Source organism: Contarinia nasturtii, unplaced genomic scaffold (assembly GCF_009176525.2).
Source record: "Contarinia nasturtii isolate CC-2019 unplaced genomic scaffold, AAFC_CNas_1.1 Cnas_scaffold_129, whole genome shotgun sequence".
Lineage (NCBI taxonomy): Eukaryota > Metazoa > Arthropoda > Insecta > Diptera > Cecidomyiidae > Contarinia > Contarinia nasturtii.
The window spans coordinates 9,762,327-9,783,836 of record NW_022197486.1 but is presented as its reverse complement, the minus strand read 5'-3'; the positions used below and the strand labels follow the sequence as shown (position 1 = coordinate 9,783,836).

At 33.8% G+C, this 21,510-nt stretch overlaps 1 protein-coding gene across 1 annotated transcript; it reads left to right on the top strand.

The window, feature by feature from the left end:
* The first annotated feature begins 166 nt into the window (after nucleotides 1–166).
* LOC116341385 lies at nucleotides 167–20,590 on the top strand. The gene is made up of 12 exons (XM_031768419.1): nucleotides 167–1,381; nucleotides 1,534–2,053; nucleotides 14,932–15,148; nucleotides 15,308–15,664; nucleotides 15,761–16,110; nucleotides 16,217–16,353; nucleotides 16,415–17,074; nucleotides 17,143–17,376; nucleotides 17,474–19,122; nucleotides 19,203–19,372; nucleotides 19,450–19,709; nucleotides 19,806–20,590. The coding sequence occupies exons 3-12, from the start codon at nucleotides 14,932–14,934 to the stop codon at nucleotides 19,978–19,980; spliced, it is 4,209 nt and encodes a 1,402-aa protein (XP_031624279.1). The 5' UTR covers nucleotides 167–1,381; nucleotides 1,534–2,053; the 3' UTR covers nucleotides 19,981–20,590.
* Nucleotides 20,591–21,510: the final 920 nt, after the last annotated feature.

The window sequence follows — 21,510 nt, the reverse complement described above, 5'->3', positions numbered from 1 at the left end:
TCATATCAATAAATGTGAATGTGCCGTGTGAACGAATGTAAATGTGTTGAACGTGTGCATGTATTTGTGCATCATGTATGTTGAAAAATAAAAACACATAATGAATCTTGGTTGAAATAATACAAGTCGACAGTAGCTCGAAACCAGCAATCAAATGAAAATTTCATATTAAAACGTGAACAATCCGCTTGAGTAAAAAAAAAGAAGTTTGCATCAGAAATTGAAGTGAAATGCTAAAATTCAATTGATTTTTCATCTTCGAATATGACAAAGTGAAGTTCCATTTAGATTGAGAGATTATTTGATTAAATAAAATAGATAGAGAGATAGAGCAAAAAAAAAGAGAAACTCGTGTATTACTTATTCTCATGGTTAAGAGAATTTCCACATTTTTCATAGTTGGTGTCTACTGATCTCTTTCAGTAAAAGTGATTTAGACTACGAATTTCAATATTCAGTTTGGTGGAATTTTCACTTCTGTGCGATTTGAAGTTTGTTTTATTTTTGGTAAAAAATTTGGTTGAAATTTTCGTTGGGGTGTTTCGAACTATTCAATTGAAAATGTCACAAGTTTTTTTTCCTGCGAATAATCAAAATTCGTGCAACAAATACATTAGTTGACAATGTTGAATTACAAGAGGACCATTTATAAACTGATATTAGCAAAAACTCCGTATTCGTTTCGAATGAATGCTAAATTTTATGATTGACAACGATGAACAAACTGAACACTGAAAATATGACATAAAATCACATTTGAAAAACAAAAAAAAAAAATAAATAAAAATCAAATACATAATAATTCAACAGAAACCCCAAAGCAAATCGAACCGACGAATGAAACGAATTGAAGTGAATTTCGGGCGATGGAATCATCAATTAAGTGAGGAACGTATATTGTAAATTAAGTGCGTTGTTTTGTGTAAATTTATTCCATGAGTTACACAAAAACTACGGGCTAGTTGAATGTCGCATTGAACAAGCGACCAGTGTCATATCCGATTGGGAAATAATGAAAGTCAGCATTGGGATGTCGAGAAATCGCCTGAAATTCATCCAACAAAATCGAATGACCAAATAATTACGATTACAGCAAATAAACGACTATTATAAAATAAAAAATAAAAAATAAAACGGAAAATCAAATCGAGCATACATTTGGAACGACCAAAGAAACAGACACTGGCAACCAATCGAATTTCTGTTATTTTTCTTTTATAATGATTAGTTTTGTGGAATAAAAAGACATATCGCATATTGGCCAATAGAATTTCGTATAGAAAAAAAAGTACAGTGTAACACATTGTCACGCACACTCATAAATGCACGAATGTTTAATCCAAAACGAAGAACTACAGTGACTTGAGGAAGGACAGTTGTTGTGCGTGTGTTTTACTTTGTTGTTATTGTTGTTGCTAGTTGCTTACATTTTTATTATTATTTTTGTTTTACGTTTATTTTTTTTTGTTTGTTGGTGTTTTTCAATTCTCGTTTTGTTTTCGCTCGATTCCATTTTGATATATGAAAATCAAGTTCTCATCACAAATTGCAAAAATTTATCACCAAGTCCGAGCGCTGAATTTGTAATTCTTTTGTAACAAACGCAATAGAATACAACTGAATAAAAAAAGGGATAGAAGAAGAGAAGAGAAAAAATTGCCCATGTTCGCATCGATCTAACATTTTGAAAAGCAGTTAACCTATGAGGAGAGGAACAAAAATCAGCGAAAAGAAAAAAAAAAGTCAAATCTAGAATCGAGAATAGCCTTGGTTGAACAAACGAAGTAGAAAAACGCATAAGTCACACACACACACAAACATACATACACATAATTCTGGAAATAATGGCAATGAGTTTCGACATCTTCAAGCGCAGCAACCAAAATGCGGAGTGAAATGACACAGTCGGCATAGAATTTCATTTTCTTCAAAACCTTTCGCGAAAACTTGTTGTTCTGTCCGTTTTGTGTGCTATTCATGTATGTCAGCCCACGTCTATCAACGAGTGTATGCCAGCTGTGTGGACGTTTGAACAACATTTTATTCAGGCAAGGTATGTATTATTATTTTTTTTTGTTTCGCTTATTTAAAATACATACATGCACACACACATATATGCATATATTTACCAAATGATAAGGATTCCAATTTTGTATCGGAGAAAAAAAGCAAAACAAAACAAAAAAGTAAACTAAAGAGGAAAAAAACACGGCTGAGTTTTGCATGTCGCCATCATTAGCTACTACTGGTTTATTTGCAATTAGATAAATTGAGTTGAAAAGGTCTATGTTGAAAAACCAAGGTAACCGAAAGGAATTGGTGACTTGACTCAATTGTAACGTTCAATTTTTTTAATTAATTTTTGGTTTAAATCGTCAAAAAAAAAACACCCAACCCAAAAACAAATTTATGTTGATTTTTGTTAATATGCTCTCTCTCCCTTGTTCGCTCGTGCTCTCAAGTGATTCATGTACAGTTTAAAGTAGTTGAACAACATTTCAGCGAATGCTCCGTTGATTCGACACAAATGGGTCGTCTCGCATTCACTGACCAAATCTCCTATGATTATGCTCGTCTCTCGTATATGTTATACATATAAGAGTAAATGCGCACTAACATCATTGCGTTTGACATTTCACCATTCGATTAAGCGATGTTCATAGTATAAGTGCAAATGTCGAAACGAAAACAGCAGTTAAAACAATATTAATAATGGCGAAATAACATAACGCAATGCAATCCAATGCATTGAAAACGATGTTTATGATAAAGGCTTTTCTCTTTTTTTCGGTTTGTTTAATGAATTTTTGTGTTTTTCTTCGTTACATTATATGTTTTTGTATACATTCATACAAAATATCCATTGTATATACATATACATTGCTGCTTTTTTCTCTTCTTTCTTCGCATTACCAACCAGCTTCCCAGATACTTAAGTGAGAGTAAGAAAGTCGTACGAATAAACATGCAAAAAATATACGATGAATTCATTATATCGTTGGATCGATTTTTGTTTTTTTCATTGAAAATCAATTGTTAGAGTGCTGCTCAATTTGAAAATATTCCGGAATCGTTAAGCGATCAAAGTTGCCGGGCAATGTGTAAAGGGTAACACGGTCGTGTTCAACATGATTTTATGCGGAATTATTGTGCACTTAGTAAATGCAACCGTGTGACTTGTCATTGTTTTCGTTCGACGGAAATAAAATACTGAAATGTAAACCGTTTATTCAAAGTTCAAACTGTGCGAGCGACTACAACTAAAATCAAGCCAAATTCTGACCGAATTAATTTTTCGCAACACCCTACTGAATAATCGGATTGGATCACCTGAAGCAATTTTTTTTACGTTCGAATGTAAAAGGCGTTCGTGTTGTTGATTGTTGCGTTTCTTTCGGATGTAAAGAATACTTAAAAGCACAAACGTATATATATACATATATTGTAAATGACAATACTTTGGCAGAAATCGTTCATTGGCCATTTCCATCTATTTTATGGTTGAATTGACAATTCAACTTCACATCGTTCGACATTTGCTCACTTAATTACAATAAAACGAATATATATCATTAAAATTGTCGAAAAGGTATGGCAAAAAAAATAGATCAACAACGACAATTACAATTATAAAAAAAAATTTCAATAGACATCCAATCAAAAAAAAAAAAAAAAAAAACATGTTGACTGCTGTTGAAAACAAAAAGCATCGACAAACATCACGCTCTCTCGATCTAATTATTCGGAAAAGATTTAGAATTCAGATGTAATTTTCCATGTTTCTGATTTTCCACATCGATTGTCGTGTGTATGTGAGCCCGTGTATGTCTCTTTGTCTCGCATATTTGGGATTCGTTTCAGTGCCTCTCTCTCTCTTCGGATCTATCTCTCTCAAATACTTATTCGTAATTATGAATTGTCATGTCTGCGCTTAATAGAAATGCATGCTTAAGGCATCGTCACACTAAACTCGGCTATACATGGACACGCACAAATACAACAGACTCGCCAAAAGTAATAAACACACTTTGAGAAACGAACACTGTTCTGATAGAGAAACGAAGAGACGGCAATACAAACGAAAGATTTAGAATGCTTTGCACAATGTGGATCGCAGCAAAGAGACAATAACAGAAGGGAAAAAAAAGAAATAATAATAATAAAACACCACGTCCCATCTTTTTCCATGTGGGTCGAAATTAAAGCGGTCACAATATATGCATATAGATATATATTATTTTTACATGATTGAACACGTTTCGTGCATTCTGGCATATTGTTCATGCTAAATTTCGTACTTCGGTGAATGGCATTTTATTTCGGTGGAAGTGATTTATCCATCCGTTTTAAGTATTCAACTGAATTCAGAGTGTCAAGATAATATTGTGAAGAAGAGCTAGAAATAAAAACGAATATTTTAATGTTTCAATTTAATTACAGTCGCTTAGATAATAAACCAGATTTTTACGTTATTACTTTGTTATTTCTTAATTGAATTTTAATGGAATTTATGCGCAGTTCAGATGTTTCAATCATCAATTGCTGTATCGAATTTTGCAAAACGTATTTATTGCACATGGATTTTCAATTTCATGATCCATCATATACATGTAAAATATAATTCGATTGATTTGTGGCGAACACTTTGTTTCCGTACTCTTTATTATATTTATAAATGCAAAATAAATTAAATCAATGATCGAACGTTTGGAAGAAGAAGAAGCAGAGAGAAAAAACAATTGCGCATTGTGTTTGCTGGCAACATTTTAAATACAATTTATGTTCTCTATTGCGTCGGAGGTGACGAATAAGGTTCGAAAAGTTTTTGTTGTTATTGTAATTACTATTCGTAAATCTATATGTATATTGATAAACGGACCGCGCACTGTTCCCCATTCGGTTTGTGTGTAGAGTGTGTAAAAACGGAATAAGCTTTCCTTTGTTTGTGAGACATAGTTGACTTTGAATTGCAGAATATAAAACCAGAAATAGCAGAGATGACCGCGAATGAACTTTTGTCGTATTTTATGTCGATTTTTGTGCTTTAGTCTCGAGCGAGTGCTTATATAGCCACCGCTTTTTTTGTGTGTTTCATATGTGCACATGGATTGGGTTCGTCGTATATGCCCCGAAATTTTAAGTACATGAAAAGGAGAGAGAGGGGGGGGAGAGAGATAGAGAAGAAAGAAGCAAACGTAGCAGGAATGTACCAAAATGAGAGACGCAATTTCATCAGTGAGCAAAACTTTTGAATGCTTTAAATCAAACGATCATCATCCCAAGCAGTACCAAAGCGAGACTCTCCCTCTCTATTTACTTTTATGTATCACTCTCTTGACTGTTATTTCGGAAATTATTTACAAAAAAGGCAAAACCATTTCATTGACTCCATGGTATTTCCAATAGAGCGTCCGAAAAATCTTTTTGCATACGATTGGGTGATTGAGCATTTTGTCTAAACAAAGAGAGCTGAGATTCACTATTTATATTTCTATATAAAAATGTTGACTTTCTTTTTTTTCTACTTACTTTAAATACAGTCTTTTTAGATTATTTTATTATCGCTCGTTGAAACAACGGTTGGCCATGTGACTGGCAATAAAATGCATAAAGCGTTTGTATTCCTTCGTTGTTGTGTTTTTTTTTCTGCTTCTCTTCTCTTCGGAGCATTTATATATGCTTCTTCGTCTGCTATATAAATTCAAGCTTGTTGTAATTAATTATTTATTTGTATATAAAATGCTTTGAGATGGATTGAACGCGTTGTGCACTCGCTTGGCAACTGCAACTACAAGAGTTCAAAATGGAATCATCATTTATTTTATTAAAAACGTTTACTATGTGTGTACCTGACGATTGCCGGTGTGCTTGCAAGCCAAGCAAAATGTATGCACAATTTCGCCTTTTAACGCAAAACTGATTACAGCCCATTGTTATATTTCAAACACACTAAATTATTATCGTACGATCGTTAGAAGACCGAAAGTGGGAATTTTTTGTTAGCTTGGATTATTTTTAAGTTTTTTGCTTTTCGTTCGGCTTCAACAATAGCTTGATACTGGTGCGTTGCTTGTAATAATAATATCTAGCAAATGCATGCGAATAGGAAATATTATACGTGTATATGCCGTAAAAAATATTGCACCTCTTGCACACCTTTTTGTATGCGTATAAATTCGACCATCGAAACGTATTTCATTCGAATCGAAGAAACTTATATCGAAAGTTTTCAAAAAAATATTTTCGATTCGCTATTCGATCTTTAAGGTCTTTACATGCATTCAAATTAAATAAACGCGATTAAATATGTAATAAAGTAAATCAATAGTATTAAAGTTTCCTTTTCGTACTTGATCTTTTTATTGTTGATGTTGTTTTTTTGTTTTCTTGATGTGATTTTCATGTAAAATGAGTCTTATAGTTCTAGTCTCAAACTATCCATATCTCATAGAGCTCAATCTTTTTTTTATGACATAGTGGATGTAATTTATATAGCACATCTAAGCAATGTGTTAGTGATAACTTTGTTCGGGTTTTATTATTCACTTATCTTGAACCGACGGTGATAAACATCATTCAATGAGTGAGGCGAGTTTTTTTTCCTTCATTCATTTTTATTGGCTTTTCTATGTCATTCGATAGGCAATGCAAAAAAAAAAATAGAATCGCATCGAATCACGAAATGTAATCAATAAAACGTCGAGTTAGTATCCATTGACGAAAATTGAATTATATGCTATGGGATTTTTGTTCTGTGCGCTTGATTGAATTTATTCCAATCGATATCGCGTCTAAAATGTTCCGTTATTAAGTCGAGTGTGCTCCATTCAAGTTTTTCACATCTTCCTCAGTTTGTTCTCCCCCCCTCCCAACTCAAACAGACCGTTTAATACACAGTATCATGTGCGTTTGTAAGCTCCACTAAAACAGATACCTGAAGTGAAACGAAAAACAGGTCATGAACGTTTGACAAAAAAAAACTGGAGCCGTTGCAATACTTTGCTTTGCTGGCACAATCTAAGTCGACGATTGAAATATATGGCCGTTTCAACAAATGTGCCACATTTATGCCTGTTTCACACATATGCACACACATTTCCAAAAACCAATTTATGCGCCTCAGCACATTTTCTTGGTCTATTAATATAGTGGCATATTCAAACTGTTTTTTTTTCTTCTTTTTTCATAAACAATTCTTTATACAATGGCAACATGCAATCGATTCGAAATGGTGAAAAGAAACAACTATCAATAGCATATATTGTACTGCTTAGCTGCATTAGATAGAAACTGCGATTCCATCAAATCGACAGTATCATGTACAAATGTTAAAAGCATGTAGATATATTGAATTTTGAAATACGTGTGAAACGATCCACCTTACAGTAAAAGCGCAATATCTTTTGATATTAAAAACTCGATAAAACATACTACTCGAGTTGCCATAAAATGCGCAAAAGCCATATAACTTGTTTGTGTGTTTTTTTTTTGTTTTTCTGTGCTGTTTGCATTTGAGAGCACGAGACATGTTCACTACATAAGCATGAGGCTGGTGTTGCTGTCGTCGCTATACCTAGAGAGCATCGCTATAATATTGGCCAGGCCTACTAAGAGCAGGAAAAAAAAAACTGATGAGAAAACAGATACACAATGTTGTAATGTTTCTGTGTTTGCGACTTTTTTGCTTACCCAAAGTAACGCTGAGCCGCACACAAACGATGTGTACAAACATATGTGTGTATTTGTATATTTGAAACGTTTTGAAAAAAATCAAGCATACAAACAAATATCCCAAGGTCCACTAATTGAAACTTTTGGAGCGACTGAATTCGAATGCCCCTCAAATTCGAATTTGAAAGACTTCCGTCGCATGAGAAGGAGCATCAATGCAAAATGTTGAAAATATTTTTTCGAGAAAATCTGAATCGCATTTTATTTCGATTCACTTTTTTATGCATTGCAATCATTATGGCAATATATATGGTTAGTCTTTCAAATCATCGATTTATTATTATTATTATAATTATCAAGGATGAATGAGACGAGCACAAAAAAAAACACCCATGCTATTCCCATGACTTGTGTAAATGGTGTACATCGCTGTAAGGCGCAAATTTAGATATATTCACGCGAGCGAAAAAAACTGACCTTTTATACGCGTTTATGTTCTGTTTATTTTTGACGGAATAAGTATTGCGTCATTCATGCATAGATCAAATCAACATAGCTCTATATAAGAACATCTGCTTCAAAGGCAATGCTGTTTTGAAGAATGAGAAGCATAGAGACATAAAAAAAAACATATAACACAGCTATTCGGTTTCGTTTTAAGATGTTCACGCTTTTTGCAATCTGTAAAATATTTTATAGCTCATCAGTTGATCGACGATTGAAAAAAAAATATGTCTGAGACGGAATAAGAGAGATACATAGAAAAAGAGAGAACGAAGAGCAAATATGCTATTTTGGTTACAAATATTGTTATTCTTTTTTCCCTTTCTCCAATTTTGACATGCACACACACATGAGCGCGTAGGCATTTTTGAAAAATTAACAAAAAAATTTAGAAACATAAACATTTTCTCGACGTCTACAGCATTGCAGGAGGCACCAATTTTAAGCTGATGCACACAAATAAAAACTAAAATCCAAACTCGACCGAATCGTGTAATAAAATGAAGTGACACACTTTGGAAATAGACATTATATACAAAGAAAAAGCGACCAAGAAATTGTTTTGATTTTTTTCCTAATTCAGTTTTTATTCCATTCAAAAGCCAATCAAATTAGCTGCATGGTTTTTCGAGAGAAAAAGACACACACACACTACTTCTCTATCAAAATCACATTCTCTTTTGTTTTCTCTTTAAATTCAATTAAGCGTATGTTTTCGTAAAACTCATCTAAAATGTTATCGCCTTTCGTTCGGTTTCGTTTACCAATAAATGTCACGATCATATAAAAAAAAATCATTTCCGACTGTAAATTACGTGCACTCACCCGATAATTTTCATCTGTTTTTGATTTCTTTAATTTGATGTGCAACAATTTCTATAAAAAAAGCAATAAAAACATGTATCATTGTTTTTTTTTTTTATCGCAATTTTCATTTTGCATGGATTTTAAAATATAATCATATATACAGAAAATCAACGACATTAGCAAAGATTTATCACGCATGTACATTTATTACAGCGAGTGAATCGATCATATGAGTGCTTGGGTTCGTGTCATCCAAAACCAGTGGTTTATAACACATAGCCGTCTAAAGACATCTAAATTGCGATGAAAATTCATATATTCGCTATATTTGAGTTGAATAAAAATGTACACAATACCAAACGCTAAATAGTATGCGTTATATAAGTGTCTATTTCAAACAGATGCATATATATCACATATATGCCGAGCCAAAGAAAAATAAAACCAACTATATAACGAATGTAAACAAATACAAGTAAAACAACAACAATACCACATACACGCCATTGCCTATTTTCGGATAATCAGCTGTTTATTATGTATACCAAGGCGCTGCCATTGCTTGCCTATGGAATTGACTCTCGCACAGAATAAAGTGAATATGTTCTATGTTCACACTGTAAACGGTCACGATCTTGCCGTCCTTTTCCTTTGTACATTCTACGAAATGATGTTTTTGAGATGTGCGATGGATTGAAATGCCGTTGACAGCTGACTCTTTGTTGTTTTTTTTTTTGTATATTCTCTTCACACAGTCGAATACACCACTACATTGAAATGCGCATACACAAAGAAACATGCACACAAACCCGAAGCTTCAAAGCATTTTATATAACATAGACACGCGAAATCGACACACATGTCGATGTATTCTCCGTTTTACTTCGTTTCGTTTCTCTCCCTCTCATAAAGTGCGTTTCATTTATTACTGTGCACAGTCAAAGTAAGTGTGCGAATGAAATGGATGATGGTTTGTTCGTTCATTAGTTTGCCTGTGACAAAACATAAACCACAAGCAAAGCTCTCGTGCAGTAGCAGCAATTTTCCATTTGTACTCAATTATTCTAGCATGTTCATACTTGCATTCGCCTGTTCCGATACTTTCTTATGTCGAGTATTACGTTGTTTGGATTTCTATGTAGCTTAACTGTACCATGTATGTAAATTTATAATTTTTTTTATATACATATTGAAACTCACAAACATATTCTCTCTTCATACATTTTCCGTTGGTCGTGCATAAATGATTTCCAACAAATAGTCAAATTTATAAAACAGTGAATGTTGTTTTTTTTCAACAATCACTTTCATTATGTTCGTAACGGTTTGGTTTTACCATGCCATGCCATGATATGCCATTGCAAGCATTTATTATGTTATTCAGTTGCTGAATGGAAGAGTTTTATGCTATTGCCATACGTGTGTCTTTCAATCTGAAAACCCATTATAATTTTCCCAATCATTAGTTATTGCATAAGCTATTATTTTGTTACAAATATTATTGAATTATATTTAGCCAGCTGCACAAACACTATTTTATGTGATTTGTTGCCAATTGCCACGTGCATTAAAGCTCTCATGCAGAGTAAGACCATTTTTTTTGTTTTTCAAATTACTTGCTCACATTCAACGGTTTAATTTGTGTTTTTGATGACAAAATAAAATAAAAAACAACGAAAATGGTCTTTGAATAACATTTCAATTACTAAATTGATGCTTTCATTTTACGCCATATGAATTATGTGGAATTATTCATAAATAATTGGAGTCCTTTTTATGGCAACTCAAATAGGAAGCACTTAAACTCTTTGAAATTCATTTTCAAGTTGGAAAAATGACATAATTGGAAAAAATTTGAATTATAGCTTATAGCAACAGCAAATCCAACTGAGCGTGCACAATGACAGTGCAGCACTCTGTAGTCAAAGTGGAAAATTTGGAGTTGGGTTTTCCCGGAAAACGGACGTACTTATACGTTGATTCACTCAAAATGTTTTGCAATAAAATGAAAATTATATCAAATTAATGGTTCACAATCGAAGCAAATCATAATATTCATCGAAAAAATCAATCATAATTTATGAAGGAAAAATCGAATGGAAATCGAATCAAATCAAGAGTAACTAATGCAATCTAGGTCGGACTAATTGTGTGTGTTTTTTTTTTTTTTTTTTGATAAAACGACAAATGTTGTGAATTAGCCTAGATCTAAATTGAAATGAAAAGATCATTAAATTATTCGTCATTCAATGTTCAAATGAAGCAATCAGAACATGTTTAATCCAATTCTCAGCGTTAGTTGTAATTCATGTTGTAATTGATGCAAGTCAAACTATTGCACAAAATTATGGATTTTATTGGGTACAACATTGAATGTGGTTTAACATATAGCACTTTTTGAAAAGTGAATGCATTCAATTTTTTCACGCTCGCCGTCGTCGTCGTCGTTTTTTTTATATTAAAATGTTTTACATTGAAGCGGCGAGCATACGGCAAAAAAGGTATGCTACTGGCAGTATTTTCATATAATCTTATGTAACTAGTTCAATTTCGTAAAGGCCAGGTATTGAGAGCATATCGGAATGTAGGAATTATGTTAGTTTCACCCAGTGAAAGTTGTTCAAATTGTGAAATCTGCCACTCTAAGTGTAGATTCAATTTGCGAATGTCAAGTGAAATTGCGCGATTCTAAGATTGTTTTGAAGTTAGAAAAGAGTTACGACAAAGATATCTGGCATTTCTCTTTACTTAATCTCTCGCGTTATGTATACACAAAAGCAATGAAAGCACCTGCAAAACGTCAAACACAATATTTTTTTGCCACGTAAAAGAACTATACACGTATAAACAGTGAAAACTATTTTTGGAAGATTCTCAGCATGAAAAAAAAACAAAAAAAAATAGTTTGAAGCTGCAAATATGTGAATGAAAAACAAACAAGAAACACGAGAAACGAAACAAAAAACCGATGTGATCAAAATAAACTGAATTTTATAAGAGTTAACACTTAACACACGGAGCGTTTTGTTTTTTCTTCTTTGTTTTTGACACAAACATAGAAAGGAATGTGGAGGACTTGAGTCGATTAATATTAAGAATCTGTAGGAAAGAAAAATGTCACTTTAATGCAACTCTTTCAATTCCTTTGCGGGGCATCCATACAAGACAACGGAAACACCCCATCGTTTATATGGAAATGCTTTATATTGAAATCGCCGCAGCATACAATTTTCAATCTCACACACGAATCATTCGCTCGTAAATTGTAGCTGACAATGACGAAATCTGTTATGTTAGAAATCGTGCCAAGCATTTGCCTTATTGTTCTCCAACAAATTTTTGCTAAATATTTGTCGAAAATGCGCTTAAGCAAAATGTTGTTGTTGTTATAGTCTGAATGAGCCAAAATACACGGATTTGTCCGCTCAAAACGATTTATGCTCGTGTGAAGTTGAGGCTCTTTCGAAATCGTATTGTGTGTTGGCACCATTGCGGTTTTGAATACATGCATATATGGATCATGACATACATTTCTCAATTGCATGTGCACATTTCAGTAATGTCATACAGATCTACCTATCTGACTGGCATGAAAGGATGCATTTTATTGATTTATTTGCTGCATTTTGATTTGCTATATAATATCATCAACAGCGATGTACAACAAATCTCGATAAACTCATCCGAATTAATTACAAAATCATATTGAGAGTATGACTAATAAACGAGATAACAATACGCATTTCAATTCGAGTCGATTTTTTATTGCGTATACTTTTCCGTTGTTTCTAGTTTTTTTGTCTAATTTCTTGAGAATGTGTAGGAAATCGCCGATTTCGAAAAAATTCAATAAAAATGTGTTGACTCCTCTCAACAGCTATGTAACATAAAACCGTTAATTATTTATTTTAAGCACGAAATTGGCATCGGATTGAGGAAAATCTATTCAAACAAATTACATCACGCTCAGCTGTCATGGTCATCACGGGTTGATAGCGCTCCTTATCACGATCGACGTCAAAATAATGTTGAAAGTAAATTCTATATTTGTTTGTGAAATTATGTGATTTTTTTTTCTTCTTGTATTCGTCTTTCGTTTATTATACGGATGAATACACTATAATGGCAATGCCATCATTTTTTTTAAATGCATTTTTAGTGCATGGCATAAATCGGTTAATTTATTCATGATGTCAATGAGAAACGACGGAAGCACAATTTCAAAGCATCTGCATCTTGTCTCTCAAAATAACGAGCACATAAAATACCTATTTTTAATGGAAAAGAAATCGAAAATTAATGAGATAAATGAATTGAGTGAAGTAATCAGACCATGTGTCTCAAATCGTCATATGTTTTATTGAAATGCAACCGAAAGGAAGAAAATGAGAATTTGCAGAATAACCAAATCGAATGAAACATAGAAATGGCATGAATCAATGTCAGCTCAAATTAAACGCGCTGTTACTTGTCGCGCTGCATCGCTATGTTAATTCGAATAGGTCATGCATTGTATTCACTCACCCACACATAATTCACCTAGCATAATACCTTTGCCTAGTTTTTCTTCTTTCAGCCAGAAATCACACATCTGATCTATACTTAGAAAAAGTAAATGTACTGTTCATTACAAGAAAGCCATTTTGCAGCACGTTTTTAGCCTAAATTTCGTATGTGCAATGTTTGTGCTTCATAAATCATAGCACACCGCGTAAAACTGTTATGTAGAATCAATGCCTCTCTCGATGCACACATATATGCATTCGTTTTGTGTAGTCGTGTGTGCACCGTTTCGACATACACCGTATGCACATGCATATTTCTCTTTTTTCTTTTCATTTTTATTTTTTTTTTTTCTAGCTAGCAAGCACAGAGCCGCAACAGAAAATCGAATAATTAAACGTCATACGCCAAATCTGTGCTAAATAAAATAACAATAAAATGAATTTGAGGGTATTCGAATGGCATTGTAAAAATATAAAATAACAGTAGTCGGAGACTTTGAGGCGAAATTAACAATATTCATTTGGTTTACAACGGTTTCGAAATGAACGAGAGAGAGAGAGAGAGAGAGAGAGAGAGAGAGAGAGAGAGAGAGAGAGAAACAGAATTATTAGATAATGAGAAGATATGAAAATTTAACAAAATTCAAAATGAAAATCAAAAACCAATCGCATCGCACAAATAAGTTTAATTGGTTCACATTCCGACATTGCGCTGATTGCATGCACAACATTTGAGAAGGTCACTCATAATGCCATTTGGGCAAAATAAAAGGGAAAAAAAAGAACAAAACGAAACAAAAGTATCGGAATTTCCTCATTGGCCCCATTCAAATGCAATACTATTAAATTTTCGTTTGTTTTTTTTTGCCTTCGACTCATTACAATAATAGACAATATAGAAATCCCACATCTCATACAAATCGTTTACACACGCATAACGTATAATGTATGAAATAATAATCTAAGTTGCGTTCAAAATTCAAAATCACAATAATTGATAACTGTTTCGACAAACACACATACACTCATAGTGAATACAATGAATACATCATAGTGCGTTTTTTGTGGGCAAATATCGAGTGAGTTAGGTTGAACAACATGCGGTTATCCAATGATAATTTTGTTGGATAAAAGAGAGAATGTCAACTGAAAATGTTCGGTTGTCGTTTGCACGTACAAAGCGTACTTAGCGATAAGAACAAGCATGGAAATCTCTAATATTGGAAAAAACTGCATTGAATACATTCATTATCATATATGCCGATAGGACAGTTGATAATAATTGGTCAAAATGTCAAATAACTAAAGCCAACAAAATACGATATTTAATCACTACGATATAATAATCAATGCAACCCATACAATGTGTGTGAACATTTATTTTATGAAAAAAAAAAATCATTTCGTAATAATCAATTTTCGTTTCAATTAAATCGTATTTCAGATGCATAGTGGCAGCTCAATAACTCCTGAAAATCCGGCCTTTTCCATTTCAATTGGCATCTCAGCGCTCATAATCGAAGGAAGACCATTATATGATGACGAGTACACTTGTGACTCAGCTGATATCAATCAGCGACGTCTAGGTGATCACCTATTTACGTCAACCGCGCTACCATCAAAATACTCTCGATTGCTAGAATCTCCACAATTTCCATTTGGTGAGTAATATTATTCGTAACACCATCATATCAGAGAAAATAAAATTTGACTCATAATCGAATGAAAATATGAATAACACGCATGTGGTGGAATTTTTGTGCAACTACCGTTTCAATTCGATTGAAATGCTTTTATTTTGCTATTTGATTCTCTTTCAGGTACAAAATTTAATTTGCACACAGTTAAAACACCAGATCGTAATCCATCTTCAGTAGGCATAACCGATACGCCGTCTGGATCTTCAGCATTTGCATCGAAAACTGATTCAACCGAACATTTGGAGCGATTGCGTCAAAAGTTGCATCAACTACGTTCGTTGCCAAGTACAAGCTGCGATTTTGTCGAACAACGTATTGCCGTTTCAATTGAATCACCGCCACCGGCAGCAACATCCAGCGAACCAGACCTTGATAAGGCTGATTGCCTTTTTGATTTTATCTATGAACGTCATTTAGCTTCTCCGGCATCCGCATCGAAGGAGAAACCAACGAAACCGCTCGAACTACAGTTTTTAGGTACGAACAATTGCATTATCAATGATGGGTGATTAATGGTGGACTGATTGGGATTTTTTTTTTTTTTTTTTCAATTTTCCATTTTGCTTCTATTAGCATCGAGACAAACATCACTGCAACGAACACCACGTTCGCTTATCGAACACAATGGTCTATTGCAAACAGTTACCTCTTGGCAAACAAACAATTTTTCGCCAACGAAATTTAGCACACCATCAACAGCATCTTCATCAGAGCTTATGACATCGGGTTCATCGTCGATATTGTCACCGACAACCATTCTCCCCGCCAGCCTGGATTCAAAGAAATTTGAAAAGCGCAATGTAAAAGTGCTCGGACCGCATTGCACACAATTTTTATCGAAAATCGGATTGTTGAAAACACCACAAACGCCAGATTATTCATTCGAAATTGACGACCACCAATGCTTTAAAAGCAGCGAAACGGTAAATAAGAACAACAACAAAAATTGTTGCATTTATGAATTTCACGAATTCAAAATGACAAGTTTAAAACTAAACATGAAATTCGGTCTTTTTTCTGTCGATTTAGTGCTATCGATGGCGACAATGTTACAAACAAATTTTGCCAATATTTGCTCGATGTGAACCAATCTGTATTGAAGTGTATTTGGGGCCAGAACATCATGTTATTCTGTTGGAACAATGGATAATTCAACAAAATCAAGAGTAAGTTCCAGTCACAAAGTGGTTTTGAATAAAGTGATTTTAATGATGGTTTTCATTGCAGTCCGAGTCGTTTTTCAATGACTATCCAATCGCTGTGCACTGCCATTCGGAGTCAATTACACTTTTCTCAAATTACTGCTTGGTCAGATCTATTGAAATCATCATCGCCACTCGATCCCGAATTGAAATCAAATCCGCGCATAAAAGCCTCATTGAAAATGCCTTTTAAACCGAAATTGGATATTTTGTATCGCATTCGACCATATAACGATACGACCTCATCATGTTTTTCCACAACACCAATCGTGCACAATTTCCCCGAAACAATGATATCCGAACATCTTTCAATTAAAGTATCATTAAAAAGTTTACCACGCATGAAAGCCATACCGAAGCTGTATGATTCAACGGATATTCTGTGCCGTGATTTGGTAAGTGAAAGTCCAACGACGCCACCGTTAATAGCTGACGATCAGCCCGAATTTGATTGCCACGAAAAGGGTAAACATCGATGCACATTCGATGAGGAATCACCGACCGACGATGCAATAACACATCGCGATAAACAACTATTGAAATATAAAAAACGTTTGATGCGACGAGATAAAAAGAAACGTAATGATGAATTGATCAGTAAAATATCAACCGAATGCAATAGTAGCAATAATGGTGAGAGGAGTGACACAAAACACGTGCAAAAACAATCCATGACACACTTCAGGTAAATATTTTGATGAATTTATACATTTTAACGAGATTTCTCAAATGAAAATCCATTATAATCCACAGTCCGCTTGATCAACACACAATAAATCCGAACAAACCACCATTGTATTCAAGTATGAGCGTCGACGAGTCAGAGCCACAGCTAAGTAGCGGCAATAATAGTAGTTTGACAACAACGGCTTATGCACTAAATCAAACGATGCAATCAATTGGTATGGCTCAAAATACGATGACGTTTACTAAGTCAACACAAACAACTGCCATTGAGATGACATCAGTTGGAACGCAAACTGATGAGTAAGTTACAAAATGATCAAAATGATGAATGATTAATATGGATTAATACTCATCAATTACAATTATTTGTTTTTTTTTTTTTGCATTTCATTCACAGGAATCACCATTACAACGCGCAATCAAACCAAACATGCAACGGCCAAATTATATTCCATAATTGCGATTTTTGTGGCATCGAAATGCAATACTTTTGTTGGAATTGTGATAAGCGAATGTTTATGGAAACAGCTAATTCGCAAGATAATCTCGGTAAAGCTGATCGATTATTGAAAGCAATACAAAGAACACCATCGACGAAACAGGCAAACACAAAAACCAGTTCGCCACGAATAAATGCCAATTATAATAATATTAATAATAACAATTATAATAATAATAATGAAAGCGAGACGAAAAACGATGAAAACATCATCATCTGCAGCAGTAGTATCAGCAACAGCATCAACAACAATTTTAATAACAACAACATCACCACCATCACCACAGCTACAATCACACAACCACAAGCGTCAAACTCATCGTCCAATGTGATTTCGCATAGCAGTAAGGTATGCGCCGTTGCTAGTGATAAAGACCATTGTGATAGTCTAAATAATAAGGATGAGCTAGATGTAAGCGATTGTCGTTCGTGTTGTAAACGACAAAAAACTGTGCATAACTACGATAATGATGAGCGTAATGCAAAATACATCCATAGTATTCACGTAAACAGTCATTCGAATAACAATTTGCCAAGCCGTAGTCATTTAAGAGACGATTTCACTGTGATACCAAATGTCACCAGCTACGATGATGCCAGCACACATTTATTGGTGAAAGCACGTGAGCTTGGTGATTGTTCGGGAAGCTATCGACGCACAATGTCCGAAAGTGTTGTTGGCACATGTCATACAGCCATCGAAAATTGTACAAAGCCCGGAATTGATATGCTACAATGCGATTCGATGAATATATTAACCGATAATGAGTTGAAATTGTATCGGCGTGCCTATTCGGAAGACGAACTGATTTGCAATTGTGATGACAACCGTCCCAAGCAATTAGATTTAAATACGACGAATAGCCCACCAAGTTCAAATGATTTTCCATCATCGAGCAGCGACATAATTTACAAAACACTGGCCCCAGATCAAACGGATCATTTTAAAACGCCAATCGCCAAACAATTGGCCAAAACTTGCACCGCTTTCGACAATCAAATAAAACCAATTTATATTGAATGTCGGAGTCGTGATGACGAAGAATGTTCACAGGATTCAATGACATTGAGCACATCAAAATCGCTGCCCAAAATCAATCTTACAAAGCTATTCACTAAAGAATCAAACGCAAATGACTTTAGTAGCACGCATGAATTGGATCTTAACACAGAAATGCGAAATATCTCACAAGCATCGATGCCGATTTTCTCATTCGATTTTGAGAATTTGTCACCGCCACTATCATCGCCCACGGGCAGCGGACTTGTTCAAAAATCGAATTCAGCACCATCATTTCAATATTCGCCGCCCACACTATCACCACGCTTCTTAAAATCGGCAGCTGCAATAAAGCGTCGTTCACGCCATTTATCGGATCGTTCGTCGGAACGTCTTTCGATTGGCTCCGATGATCATTTATCCGATGAAGAATTTCATCAATATTGTCTCGATCCAGATTCGGAATATCGACCGGGCATATCACCAACAAAGGCCACATTAAGATTCTTCCCAAAGAATTATGCATATCGAAAACGTGCATTGCTTGGTATGAATTGATTTTATAGCCCGAAATTTTAATACGAAATCCAATAAACACATTCTCTTTCTATTGCATTTCAATATTAGGTTCATTTGAAGAGTCCCTGTTGCAACGTCGATTCGAACCGAAATTTTTAGTTCCCGGCTACAAAGTTTTGCTAGGTGCATCCGGCTGTTACTGCACAAATCAAATCACAATACCAGCTTATACCTTCTTTTATGAATTGAATGATGAAGTGCTGAGTACACCGTATGTGGTAAGTATTCACCATATTCCAATATCTCGGTATGAAAATGTTCCAATTGAAATGTCATTTAAAATATTATTGTGTAGTGTGAAGTAAGTATGCCGCCAAGGAAAGGCTATGTTATACCACGTACTGGTCATGTACAAGCAACATTGCTCAATCCAAATGGAATGGTTGTACGAATGTTTGTGGTTGCTTATGATTTTCGTGATATGCCGGCGATGTGCCAAACATTTGTGCGTCAAAGAATATTGTCGTTTGATGAGAATGCGAATCCAGGCCGAAGTGTTGATGATCTCAGTCCTGCCGAGCAAATGAAACTGTTACGTTATGCCATTCACTTAAGGTACAGTTCATGTCACGCATTTGAAAAATTCATTTGAAAAACTCTATCGATTATTAAATGTGTTACATTTTTGTTTTCATCTCGTCATTTTATTAGATTTCAAACAACGCGATCAGGGCGTTTGGCTTTGCATGGTGATATACGGATGCTGATATCACGTCGAACCGATTGTGATACAGCGGCTGCACATGCCAAAGGTGCTCCAGAATCTCCAAGTGAATTGAAAACGGTTACAATTGTTCCAGAGAATCCAAAATTCAGTCCACGTTAAAAAGAATGCAACGCTTTTTTCCCTTTTTTTTCTCTTCAACTTCTTAAGAGATGCTTTGACACTCATTACCATATTATATTTGATGGTAGTAAATACAATTGAACCGGATAAATTCGTTGATTGACCACAGTCGATTCATTTAAAATCACTAAATATTCAACAAATTTATCTGTTATGTATATACTCCGATTCGAATGATATAATGAATGAGGGGAAGCCGTTATAAGCAATACACACTACTCAAAAAACACAAAACAATGAAAATCATTAATGAAAGTGAACATGAAACACCAATCAACTCAAGGCCACTAATCAATTCTCAACTCAGCGAATTTGATAAACACAATTGTTTTTTTTTTTAAATAATTAAAAATTGGTTTGAAGTTGAATGAGAAGTGAAACCCAAAAAAAATGATGCGAAACAAAAGAAAACGAAAACAAATCAATCCATACTTGATTAACGATTCAAGACATTTCTTTGTGACAAATTTCTATATATAATATAAATATTTGTCTCTTCGCCGCCCCATTAAAAAGCAAAACATACAAAATTGGCTATAGATTTGTATGAAAAAGCAGGAATATTAATTATATACAAAACAAAATTTTATATTTAACAAAATTATCGTTACATTTTACAAATTGAATCGTGATTTTTTTCTCTCATTTTTGATTAAAATGTCAAAGTAAAAATTAAAAACAACATCAAAATTGGCAAAACAAAAATGCTTTAAATAAAACACATATACGAAAAGGGGTGAAGTGCCATAGCTCCGCTTGTTATGTGTTTGTGATTTGTTACGAATAAGTTTCATTTAATAAATTAAAAAAAAGCAAAATTACATGTGCTCGTTGCATCAGGATGACTTATAATTAATTGGTCTGAGATGCGTCGAGTATTAATATTTGGAATATAAAAATGAAAACACAGAATAATCTAATATATTTGTACACTAAAAAGCAGATTATTGATTTTTTTTTTTTTTTTGGAAACTCATGATTTTTCGGCTTCACTCTTCCCTTTCTTTTGATTATGATTTATTTTTTTGGTTTTGATTTGTTTTATTATTCTTAAAACGTACATGAAGTAGTGTTTAAATTACACATTTGATTTAAAAAAAACGGTTCAGTCATTGTCGTTAAAGCGAAAAAGGCTGCTTTTTTCGAATCTTCAAATTTTTCGAAATGTTGGCTAATTTAAATTGTACAACTCGTTCACAATTAATTTATATAATCTGAAAATCCAAAAATGATTTTCTTTTCAATTTGATTTTTTTTGCCATACTTTACTTATTATTTTTTTTTTTTTTTTGACCAAAAACACAAAATTGTCAATAGCATCAATTGACAAGCTTTTTTCGATGCAACCATTTAATACGGAATTTAAAAACACAAAAAAACGATAAAAAAAATATTTATTTTGCTGCAAAGTGATATAAGCGTGAAGCCAATTGTAAATATGCAAATATTTTGTGCGAATAATAATGCTCTATATCATATATATAAATAAATAAATCTATATATACAAAC

Bases quoted from the DNA above. Each gene is read 5' to 3' on its own strand.
- LOC116341385 (XM_031768419.1), top strand. From the start codon at position 14,932: ATGCATAGTGGCAGCTCAATAACTCCTGAAAATCCGGCCTTTTCCATT. The intron at 17,075-17,142 runs GTAAATATTTTG...TATAATCCACAG, and splicing joins CAATCCATGACACACTTCAG to TCCGCTTGATCAACACACAA. The intron at 19,123-19,202 runs GTATGAATTGAT...TTTCAATATTAG, and splicing joins TCGAAAACGTGCATTGCTTG to GTTCATTTGAAGAGTCCCTG.